The sequence below is a fragment of the Lissotriton vulgaris genome, chromosome 4_1 (genome assembly GCF_964263255.1).
Source record: "Lissotriton vulgaris chromosome 4_1, aLisVul1.2, whole genome shotgun sequence".
In the NCBI taxonomy this organism is placed as follows: domain Eukaryota; kingdom Metazoa; phylum Chordata; class Amphibia; order Caudata; family Salamandridae; genus Lissotriton; species Lissotriton vulgaris.
Genome location: NC_141691.1, coordinates 1,692,801,918 through 1,692,814,669, shown reverse-complemented (window position 1 = coordinate 1,692,814,669; position 12,752 = coordinate 1,692,801,918). Strand labels below are relative to the sequence as shown.

General features: G+C 42.5%; 1 protein-coding gene across 1 annotated transcript in view; it reads right to left on the bottom strand.

Moving 5' to 3' along the window:
- Nucleotides 1-12,752, bottom strand: part of LOC147724410 (Y+L amino acid transporter 2-like) — a 507,321-nt gene that overhangs the window by 355,709 nt on the left and 138,860 nt on the right. Inside the window, exon 5 of the mRNA XM_086918041.1 lies at nt 1,376-1,499. Within this exon, the coding sequence (XP_086774167.1) occupies nt 1,376-1,499 (124 nt within the window). The remainder of the gene's footprint in view (nt 1-1,375; nt 1,500-12,752) is intronic.

Genomic DNA, 12,752 nt, shown 5'->3' with positions numbered 1-12,752 from the left:
TAACCCCCAAACGGAAATCAATTGGTCAATCTACATCAGAAGCACGAAAGAAAAAGGCATTACGAGCTTCAGAAACAGACGAGCAATGGGAAGCAAGATTAGAAGCTGTTCGAATACAAACTGCTCAAGCCCGTAATTCTCAAATGAACGAGCAACGAGAATCAAGATTGGAAGCCGATCGAGTACGCACTGCTAAAGTCCGTTCTTCTCAAACGAACAAGCAACGAGAATCAAGATTGGAAACACATTGATTACGCACTGCTCAAGCACGCTCGAATGAAACAGGAGATCAACGAGAATCAAGATTGGAAAATGATCAATTACGCACTGCTCAAGCCCGCTCGAATGAAACAGGAGAGCAACCAGAATCAAGATTGGAAGCCAATCGAGGACGCACTGCTCAAGCCACACTTAGAAATGTTTTCCATATTAAAATGAATAAGTTTCATAACGAGTTTCCTTGAATTTCCTTTCTTCTGAGATCGCAGCAACGCGCGACGGGTAAGCTAGTACTATATAAAGAAAATCAAAGTTCTGTAAATCGACTTAGTGTGATAGGTTGTGGAAGCTGTCTCTCAATAAATGAACATAATAAATACATTTAACAGGTGAAGCTTGTTAACAGGTTTCCTTTGGCATTTTTTTATATATTTTTTGACCACCTACCTGCTAGGCAGAGTAGAACATACATTTTCACTTAACCTGGATAACCAATAGAACCAGAGGGGCATATTTATGAATGGAGTTGCGTCGCTTTTTCACCATGTTAAGGTGGTGCAAGAGTGACACAAGTCCTAAATTAGGTTTTTGAAGCCACGCATGGCCACTTTGCGTGGCCCTGCCTGGCTCCAAAAATCCAGAGTAAAGCAACACAGAGCAAATCTCTGCATTGCCTTACTACGCACAAGGGAGTGTATCAAACAGAAATGCCTTTACTAGGTGAGGCGTAACAAGTAGAAATATATTTATCTCTCCTCGTTACACCCCCTTTCAATGTATAGTGAATTCTGCAGCACACATAGAAAGTAGAGTGCGTCTCTCAGGAATCTTTTTGTGCAGGAAGAAGTCCCTTCCAGCACAAAAACAATCCAAGATGCAACCTGGTGCTACAGTGCCTGCATCGGCACTAGGATGCCAATAGGTGCCACCACAGGGGAAAAAAAGGCAGAAATGCATCATATTTCCTTACAACTGACAAGTTCGTAAATAGGCCCCTTTGTGAGCAAGTCTTATCATTACATAAGAGAATACGTTTATAAAAGTTGGATTTTAGGTGTGTTTAGCTATGTATTGTGATAAAAGACAGCAACAGTTTTCCAGCACTAACTAATGTACATATTTATTATCATCAGATGGGTTATCTTAAATAACTTACCACTGCAACTGCATGGCTCTCGAGGATAGACTGTGCATCCAGCATTGTATGATATGCTAGGATCGTCAGCATATAAATGATTGTCACCAAGGGCATTGAGATGACAATTGCAAGCGGCAGGTTCCTAAACAGGAGAGCATTAACCAAGAAATTGAGATGACAATTGCAAGCGGCAGGTTCCTAAACAGGAGAGCATTAACCAAGAAATATTGAAACCTTACAAAGAAGCATAACATCTCATATGCTTTGATTTTTGTAATACACCCATTAAACATTGCTTCTTTGGATTTTTAGAGAAACGTAAAATAACATGAAGATCATATTTGCAATGTAAATGCTATAGACAAAACAGAACTCACTATTCAAAAGCAACACTGCTGCCTATAAACGGAGCTGATACTGTACATTATTGTATTGTATTATAATTGCATTTATTTAGCAATTATTACCCTTAACGAGACGTTGAAGCACTTTACCGCAAGTAGTATGCTTCTCTGCAACCCAAGGCCAGTGGTTATTGGTTACTATTGGTTATTGGGATCAGCCTTATGCTCTCAAGAAGCCATTCCATGCATTTACTCCAGTTTCCTTGTGACAGATGAGATGAATAGGCATTAGATGTGATCATTACCTGGTCTATGTGAACTCCTGTACATGGTTGTTAGGATGAATATGTAAACTATACTTGAATAAGTCCTGCTAGGTTGCAGGGGTATGGTTTCAAGAAGGTGAGGTTGTGATCTATGAAATGTGGGCAGTTTGCAGAAATACAACAATGGATATCCTGGCAGACCGGCACACAATGTTGAGTGGGATCAATGAGATGGAGAGGTCCTAAAGCCTGATCCATTCGCTGTACACCTCAATTGAAGTTGAATAGTAATTTACACTTGTACACAAAGAAGTAAATAAAACGTGAAATGGAATTATGAGACCTAGATTCAGCAAACACATCAAAGTGAGTTGCAATTACTCATATTTCAAATTGCAGGTTACTAATCATATAAAACACATTTTATGAATTCCCACACAATAACATTTTATTTCCATTTGTTTCTAGTTTAGACCTTTTGCAATTTACAGGAATAGGGAGACCAACACGTGTTTCTCCCTGTACAGCTTTCTTAAGACCGTAATATATGAATATGATTCATAAATCATATTGTTAGGACTGAAATGACAATAAAAAATTTGGAAGTAATATTTTGGTGCTTACTAGCAGCAGAGGTGTTTTTCTTGAGGGGAAAGGAACACTGATGAGACACGGTACATGTGGTTTTCGTACTGTGAACAAACTTCTCATTTGTTTCTGTGCAAGGTTGTGACTGCAAAATTGTGTGAACAGTGTGATGATACACGAAAAGGAAGTAAAATAGAAGATAAATAGTGGAAAACTTAATGAGAAATAGTTATATATAGTTAGGCAGATGGTATAAAATTTTCTTTGAACTTTATTGAAGAATATTCAGGGAAAAGATATACCTATGTTTAACTAGGATTCCAATGCAAGTAATATACGGTAAAAGTTTATATTGGAGCAGGTCACCTGTATTGAAACGATATTGTCATGAGCTAAGATAAAGTAGGCAATAGAATAAGGAGGGTTTATAGTGGGTTGTTAAAGGTAGCAATAGAATGGCCTTCTTTTTTGGAGCAAAGAGTAATACCTGAGATTGTTATGAAAGAGACACTTTTCTATATAATACACACAAAAAAGGACCCTCTGTATGGATGAAACAAGTATCCTATAATGTGAATTACATGATACATTGCCTGATAAAATGATCCTTTATTTAACAAAAGAACACTAATATCGAGACAGTTTGATTTATGGGTCAGGGTCTACCAACCACCTGAACCACACACCGACATCGTCAGCACCAATGCAGACTTTGTTCCTCCCCTCATCCTTGATTTGAGCACTCTCATCTTTCTCTGAGACTTCAACTTTCACCCCGAAGACCACACCTACCTAAATACCATTGCCTAACTAGAAGACCTAGAAAACCTCTGCCTCAACCAATGACTAGACGGACCCACTCAGGCCACAGGCCATCAATTGGGCCAGATATTTACCACCTTGAACAAAATCTTGGTAAGCAAGCAAACATAAATCACCTGGATAGACTACACTCTCATTGAGTCACAATTTCCACCTTGCATTACCACAGACCCAACGCCATCAAAAATACCACCAAGACTGGAACAAGGGCTCAGAGGAAGCCTCGCACACAGAACTCCTGAAACGATGAGAGCTGTCAGCAGAAGACTCCCAGAAGCCATTTCCAACTCTGACTCCAACAACCAGATAACCGCATGTGTCGACACCCTTGAACCCTTGAAAACCTTAAAAACCATAAGACTAAGACCTCAAGCGTTCTGGTACAAAGAAAAAGTCAAGATGACCAAATAACACTGCAAGCAACTGGAGTGCAGTTGGAGGAAGAGCCAGGATAACAAGGACAGGAACACGGTGTGACGAATGCAAAAAGAACAATTGATGGACAGAATGGAGACCAATGTCATACATTTACCCCAGTACAGGAATCTGGGCCTGAATACATCGTTTTTTTGCTCACCGTGCCATTCCAGTACAAATCAGTCTTGACCCTGTGCCTCATGGGAACAGTCCAGCCCGAACTGTCAGGCCAGGTCCTCCCTGGACTGGAAACAAGCATCCTAGGACCGGTTTCGGGGATTCACCCCTCATCAGCAAGGATAGCTTGACTCCAGTGGTATGGATAGCACTGGTCGACGGCTGTCCTGTCTCTTGTCCCCAACATTCCCTCACCCTATCCGGAAAATCGGTTATAGTCTCCCATGGCCTCATAGTCTCCGTTATTAACCCTCCTGCTTCAGGCGGTAAGGGAACTTCTCCCTTAGGGCCATCCATATTGAGTGCCTGTATGAATTGAATGCTGCCTGTCATTCTCTGTGTTTTTCATCGTAATGGTAGAATGCTAGCTTGGCGAACACAGTGTAAGTCTACTCTCTGATAAGACTACTTAGAAGACTTTTGATATCACCTATCAGTAGGTTTATACCCGTGCTGTCCTTCATAAAACATGAGATCCATTTCCCTGCTCCATCTGATGGAGCAAGGTTGCACACGTAAAGTGACTTGCTTGTATTCAGCACTCTCGAAAATAATATTAATGTACTAACTAACATTTTTCTTTATATTAATATTGCATTACACAACATTACTACTATCTAAGGAAAGCTCGACAATGTGCTTTTACTAACTATAATCTGCTTGCATTAAAATGGCTTCTTCTACGCGGGATTTTCTACTGCGCATGCGTTTGTCACACTCACGTGACGTGACGTACTATCTCGCTTGGTGGGAAACGTTTGCTTCTGCGCACTAGAACTAAGATGGCTGCTCTGTGTCCTAACAAGCAAGAAGCTTGCATCTCTGCTTTTGGTAAGCTGTTTGTTCTGCTTAACCTCTAATGCAATAGTTAAAAATAAAATAATGGGAATAGAATAGAGATAAGTGGTATTCAGTGCATTTATTCATTCTGTGTCTCTAAAACTGTTTCTCTTCTATTTTTGCTTGTAACGCATTTGGGCCTGAAATGTATTTCTGAACTCTATCATTGGAGGAACTGCGCCTGCGCAAAGAAAAAGAATTTAATGGCCTTGAATCAGTGCCAGAAAACTGACATGGACTAAGAAACTATGAAAAGCGACCTCCTCACCCTGCCAAAGGAAGCTGAATTGAACAAATTGTTAAAATATTAAATGTTATTGTTACATTCACTGCTGGGTGGAATAAAAGTACATGAGAAGATAAAGTCATGGGAGGGAACATTTAAATACATGATTGACAAGTTACCTCATATCAATATGGTGGTATGACTTCTCCTCGTCTTCTGACCAATACAATTGTGGGATTTACACATTTGCAACATTTGGGGGTGGTACACTGACCTGAAAAATAGTATAACTAGGGTAGGCTTAGTTAGTTAGACTGTCCAACTTGACCGAATAGCTGACCTGTCACTGACCCAACGCACTCAATAGGTGATCGAGAGCAGAGGTGCTGGCGGAGCACTCTGTCAGAAGATTCGATAACCCAATCGGAGTTCTGGGAAGGAGTTCAATGACCCAATCGGGGTTCGACTGTTAACTGCAGAGAGGGGTTACAACGCTGGCGTTCTGAACTTTAGCTGTGGTGTCGATCTTAGCCTGTGGTGGTCCTATCCAGATTCCAATTTGGTCCGTAACCTGTCCTGATTCTGGTTTGCACCTGTTCTACCTTGTTGGTACCAGCACTTTGGGATTCTTGTCCTTTTTCTCAGCCTGTGGCCAGGGATGGTCTTCATGCCATTCTAGGTAACTATAAAGTGTGGATTTGCCATTGTACTGTTTTCCCTTCTCTACCCATCCTCTTTCTAATGTTTAACGATATTTCTTTTCAAATTATTGCATATGTTTGTTTCAACATTATTTTGAATAGGAAATTATTGATATCATGGTTAACATTTTAAGATTGTACTTAGATAAAAAAACTTAAACGTTTCCTCGAGTTTGTGGTTATTTACGAAATGCTGACTGTTATTATTTACCTATTTTCTTGCTAACTCCCTTGATCCTCTAGGACTTTAGGTATCGGTGAATTGGATTGGTAAGTTAAAAGGTATAAATCCTGAATGGTAAGATTTTTAAATTGATTGAGTGTAAGTTCACCTATTTAAATATATACTTAGATTTATGGGCCCAGGTGAGTATGTTGAGCAGGTGAGCTTGCACTCTATCACATCCACCAATGTCGATAACTTTGTTCTTAGCCCTTTTTTATCCATTTGACCCCATAGCTCACAGACAGCTCCTGACGTGCCCTTGTGTAGTAGCGGGTACATTCTTACTTTGGGTAGCTATACTTGTTTCTCCCTAATATGGAGTTGCCATCTTTTTAGGCATTCCTGCAAGTAGGGGAAGTTCCACTTAAGTCCCCTTCCTCACCCCCGCTAGCTGTATCACTATCTAGAAATGCCACAAATCTCCCTGTCACTCGTGTGTTTGGGTAAACCAGTGAGAGAGTGTTCTCAAAGTCACTGGGGTTCTATGTGTCTGGTGTGATGGACAGGGGGTCGATCTTCTTGGAGCAACCGCAGCGGACTTTGGTTACACCGGGACTGGCTGGCCCTGCTAGCCTGTTAGTCTCTCATGCCTGGGCCTAATAATTTGTTTTTCTGTAAGGGGGCCCACCGACCTCTTCAACTGGCAGATCAGAGTATCTTAATGCAGGGAGAATGGGCAAGAGCACCTTCATGCCTGCACATGGTGGGGAAGGTGCTGATTCCGTGCATACTATCTCTAGTGCAGGACTGTCAATCTGAGCTTCCTCAAAGCTGATCCATAGTTTTAATAATGTCTCTCTTCTGTCTTTCTTTTGACCTGTGCATTTTGTTTGTATGTGTTCTCATGTGTCCAATTGCATTGTGTCAAAAGTTCCCTCCTTTGGTCAGGGAAATGTGTGTGCCTTTGAGTGTGCATGACATTTTTGGCAAAACTTATTATGTTTTTTAGCCTGTCTGGGGGACCTGGTTTGCATGCTCGCTGTTTTCAAAAGAAACTGAAAACCTGGCTTTTCTCGCATTGAGACTAAGTTCTAACTTGGTGCATTAAGGCTTGAGCGCTGGATGCTCTCTGAGTAGCTGTCTGCTGAACACATTTTTATAACATAAAATAACACACAAAGGTCTTAACACTAGTCAGTTGTGCCACTAGACAGACTGGTAGCAGGGCAGGGCAGGAAGGGAGTAAATTCCAGACAAATCTGTAGGGGGAAACACCAGAGGTTTCTTCTACTTCAAAGCTGACAGCAGGTATAAACATTGCACCCTCAGACCCAACTCATCTGATCACTTCTGGACATGTAGAGGACTCAGATTCTGCTGCCTTGCTGCAAGAAGAAAAGCCCTGCTCCTCTGCTGCTCTGCTGCCTTACTGCCTCAGGAAAAAAAAGGACTGAATCTACAAATTGCACCTGAACCACTAGAGTGGCTCATAGGGCTAGTTAGCTGGCCTCCTGTTCTGAGTTAGAGAGACATAACAGGCTCCTCTGTGCAGTGTAATACAACTCAATGAATCCCAAAACAGGACCGGTCACTGCAGCTCTAGTTTGATGGTCTCATAGCATCAACCCAGTGCAATGCATTTTGACGCCGACTTACAGCCCAGCTTGACACATTTCGACGCACTTTGACACCTGACTGCACATCGCAACAGACCAGTTCAATGAATTTTGATTCTGACAACAGACCCAGTGCAACTTATCTCAGGCCAGCACAGGTGCATCTTTATGCAAGTCCAGGCAGCACAAGCAGCTTCATCAACCTTGACATGGCGTATCTTGGCGCAGGACTCCGCATCGCAAACTCCCGCTGACTGCTCCAATGACATTGGCTCAGTACAATGTATCTTGATTGATCATGGGCTGAACTCGAGGGGTTATACGCTGGAGAATTCAGAGTTACCTAAAACCTCCACGAGATTCTGCAGAGTTCCTGGCCGTACACGCTCGTAGACAGTGTAAGTGGTTGTTATATTAGCCTATCCCACATTAATGTGCTACGCAAACAAATGATGGACGGAATGCTAAATAAATCATACATTCACCCCCAGTCAACAGAAAGTGCGAGGATGTCACTGCTAAGCTCAGCAAGCACTCTCACCCAGTGCTCCCTCAGCAGCAGCTCCAGGACGCCCTGCTGGGAGGCATGGATCCACACAGCCATGGCCAGCGGCTCAGTTTGGGTCTGACTCCCACCAGAGCAGAGTGCTCTGCCTCCCGCTTGCAGCTCCTAGACTGGTCCTAATTTAGCCAATCTGGCACTGCTGCAGAGACACAAGGAAGCCAGCAGAGCCCCACCCTCCCACTATATTCATTATTCAGGAACAAGTGTTTCTATATATATCGTAGTTACTGCACACTTTTCTATTTTGGAGGCCAAAAGGCCAAGCCTGCCTTTTAATTAAAATTAAAGACCCACACAACAAATGAAGGGCATTCATTGGAAAAAAGATGTGTGACAGTCATTGCCCTGCTGTTAATGACTAACTAATGAAGCAATTTCAATTATTAGCCTTCCCATGAATATATATATAGAATTATGGTAGAGTTTGCAAGTATGCACGAGCTGGTAAAGTTAAACACGCACGCAGGGCTCCTGTTAATGAGTATAGTGTGGGCATACGAGATATGAATAGAGGGACTTCTGGAGTTTTTTTAAATGCAGTTGCTGACAATGCGAAGCAATGCTCAATCAGGTTTTAGCAGCAGCTTTTGAAAGACGTTAAGCATTTGGTTGGTCTCTACTGAACATTACTCTATTAGAAAACATTGTATGTCCACTGCGAGTCCATCTATATCTATATATATATAATAATATAATACCGAGAGAGCCCAAACCTTTGAGGCGGGTAATCTCAGGAACCACAGCACCAATCACAACACCCAATACAGCGTTGGAAAGGGCAGTTGCAGCCGAAGGAAATAGGCTATGCAGACGCCCACCATATACATTTAAAAGGTAAAAGAACCGTGCCAGCAAAGTAGTCCCTTGTGGGCGTGTCTGCGTTGTGCTGTGGGCGTGACAAACGCTGGGGGCGTGTGGTACGTTCCGCCCTTCATGCCATGTCTCATATCGTGTGCTGTGGGCGTGTGCTGGGGGCATGGGCATGTGCGGGGCGCGGGATTACGGGGAAAAAAAGCGAGCGTTGTGCCCAATATTTCATTGTTTTTTCTTCCCAGGTTCTGTACATTCCAGCTCCGGGGGTCCACCCTGCTCCCTTGAAATACCCCTACACCCCATAATCATAACCCACCGTACTCCTTAAAATACCCCAACACCCTTAAACACTAACCCATCTGAACCCTATAAATATACCCTGTACCCCAAAACCCAAACCTATCCCTAAACCCTAAAAATACCCCTGTACCCCAAAACCCAAACCTAGCCCTGAACCCTATAAATACCCCTGTACCTCAAAACCCAAACCTACCCCATAACCCTAAATATACCCCTGTACCCCAAAACGTAGCCCTGAACCGTAAAAATACCCCTGTACCCGAAAACCCAAACCTACCCCTGAACCTTAAAATACCTCTGTACCCCAAAACCCAAACCTAGCCCTAAACCCTTAAAATACCCCTGTACCCCAAAACCCAAACCTACCCCTGAACCCTAAAAATACCCCTGTACCCCAAAACCCAAACCTAGCCCTGAACCATAAAAATAACCCTGTACCCCAAAACCCAAACCTACCAATGAACCCTAAAATACCCCTGTACCCCAAAACTCAAACCTAGCCCTGAACCCTAAAAATACCCCTGTACCCCAAAACCCAAACCTAGCCCTGAACCCTTAAAATACCCCTCTACCCCAAAACCCAAACCTACCCCTGAACCCTAAAAATACCCCTATACCCCAAAACCCAAACCTATCCCTGAACCCTAAAAATACCCCTGTACCCCAAAACCCATACCTATCCCTAAACCCTAAAACTACCCCTGAACCCCATAACCCAAAACTATATCTGAACCCTTAAAATAACCAAACACCCCAAAACATATACCTCAGTACCCCAAAACATATACCCCTTTACCCATACTTACCTTATCCAAACATTTTTTTAAAAACGTGCTTTTACCATTCATGCATTTACAACGAATTTCGTTGTAAATGTATGCGTGGTAAAAGCATATAAAATGTAATGCCATGCGTTATAATGGCATTGCGGAGTCATGGTACTTTCGTAATGAAAGTATGCGGAGTGATGGTATGCGGAAAGAAAGTTGTGGAATAATGGGTGTTTACCCTCCCCCGGTAAGTACATTGGTGGCACGCGGCCCACATCTCCAGCAACATACTCATATTTTTTCACCACCCATTTGAAAAATGCACAGGTCTCTCTCATTGATGGCCAGCACCGACATACACTTTTAGACACACCTCCCGCCACAAGTTCTAGAATTGCGAACTTTAGAGCTGGGGAGCTACATTCGAATCTCGGCATCAGCTCAACATCCTGTGATTCCAGGCAAATCGCTTTGTCTCCCCGTGCCTACCACAAATGAATGTCTTCTTCTGTAATGTAAATTGTGCTCATTCCATGTTGTCGAGTTTGCACTATATAATATTGCAAGGAAAAATAAAGTAGGTAAACTCTGGTTCACACACTACTGAACGCGCACTCTTAAGTGCATCAGCAGTGCACTGTGAATCGGAGCGTTTCACAGGCCTTTCACAGATAAGAAATGCTATCAAAACGAAATCCTACAAAACAATATACTACTGGCCGGCAGCAATTCATACCCGGACAACGTTGGGACGGGCTGCTAGTATATATATCTATATATATATATATATATATATATATATATATATATATATATATATATATATATATATATATATATATATATATACATATATATATATATATATATATATATATATATATATATATATATATATATATATATATATATATATATATATATATATCTGATGAGTTAACTGTTTGCAATTAAACACAATATAGGGAAGTCTTTGCCAATAGTGGGTATCAAAAGGATGCAGCTTTTTCCCTCTCGAACTTGTCAAAAATAAGTACTAGAAAGGGGAGGTAAATCATTATTCATAGTAGGGTGAAGCTGCTTACTCCTCGCTTGACACTGGCCAGCTCAGAAGAGGAACAGCGCAGATTGGTCAATACTCTCTCTGTGCTATTGTTCACTTCTTTTCATGGACTGACGGAAGCACAGGTGGCGAGAAGCTATAACCGCGGTATACAGCACAGTAGATCCCATTGTCAGTGACATGCACTTAGCAATGTACACACACACACACACACTCAGCAATGTACATAGACTGGACAATGAAAATGCACTTGGCAGTTTACAAGCACCCAGCATCCTAATATATTCAGCTCCATACACACACTTAGCAGTGTACTTGCAACTGCCCTGAAAATGCAGCTGGATGTGTGATTGTACTCTGCACTGTACAAGCACATCGCTTTTTACATACACTTGGCACAATGGATAATAAAGAGCCTTGGAAGTTGCATATGTCCAAGGAAGGGTGCGTACACTCGGCACTGTAGTGTACGCACACTATGCACTCTATGACCACTGATTCACACTCATGCAGTTATAGAATAGGATGTACCCAGCTGTCTGCCTAACTGCCTGGAGCTGTACTGGATCCGGTTGAAGCTCGCCAGCCCCTGAAGGTGTAGCACTCATACATCTGGTCCACAGCGGTCTTTAGGCAGTGCCAGAGCAGTCCAAAGCTCACCGACTCCCAGCTGTGGAGTAGGGATAGGTGGTAAACCCCACCACGCGGCGGCTGGCGGAGTTTCTGCTGAACTCCATGCACCAAGCGGAGCGTGGAGGGCGCAAACTCCACAAATCCCGCTGGTGGATCGATGTTTTCCGCCTACCCCTAATCTTGATGTGAGACCACACATTGCAGCTCCTGTTGACAGTTCCTTGAGGCCCGCTCTGTGTCACTAGTGCGAGGTTTCACATATCGATGCACAAGGGCACAAGGTACAAGGGTTGATAAGGACTGAAATCAGTCCTGTATCCAGCCTATGCTCCATTATTTTCCCCCTGAACTTGTGACATGGACCCAGGCCACCTCGACCAGTTGGTACGTCTTGCTTCTAAGCACTGCTTTTCTTCAAAACTTACAAAATTCAAATCTCTGGCTGTACTAATTGAATTTATGTTCTTTTGGTGTCAAATAATTTATTACAATTTAATTAATTTTACTAAATTGTGTGGTGCTTTCACTTTATTACAATCTATGTTAAGCCTGACTGTGTTTGTGCCAGGCTATCAGAGAGTTAAGCAGAGGTTAATTTGTTGATTTTTTTGGTTCACTAGAACTTGGATTGTGGCAGTTGATTGAGTAGGGGTCCGCCCAACGATTAACCCATTTCTCACAAATCTAGTCACTGCTCATAATATAGACATTGTCAATATAAAATAGCACTTCAGGTTCTACACGTAGGATCTCCATAAAACATGCTGCAAACAAAACCAGGACAATTCTTATAGACCATTGGCATTTGTTTAAAATAGAACTGAAATCCATTAAATGAGAAAAGTGGTTAGATGCTCACTTTCAGAAACTATGGGCCTAATTACGATGTCGATGGATGACACAGCTGCGGATTGAAACCGCCCAACCATAGGTCAGCGGTTCTGACCGCAGAATTAGGATGCGACCGCCCTATGGGCAGCCAGAAACATCTAGTTTACAATGGCAGCTTGTGCCGTGGGCTGAAAAGGCCTGCAGCACAAGCTGCCATTATAAAATGGATGTTTCTGAAAATCCCTGCACCATGTGGC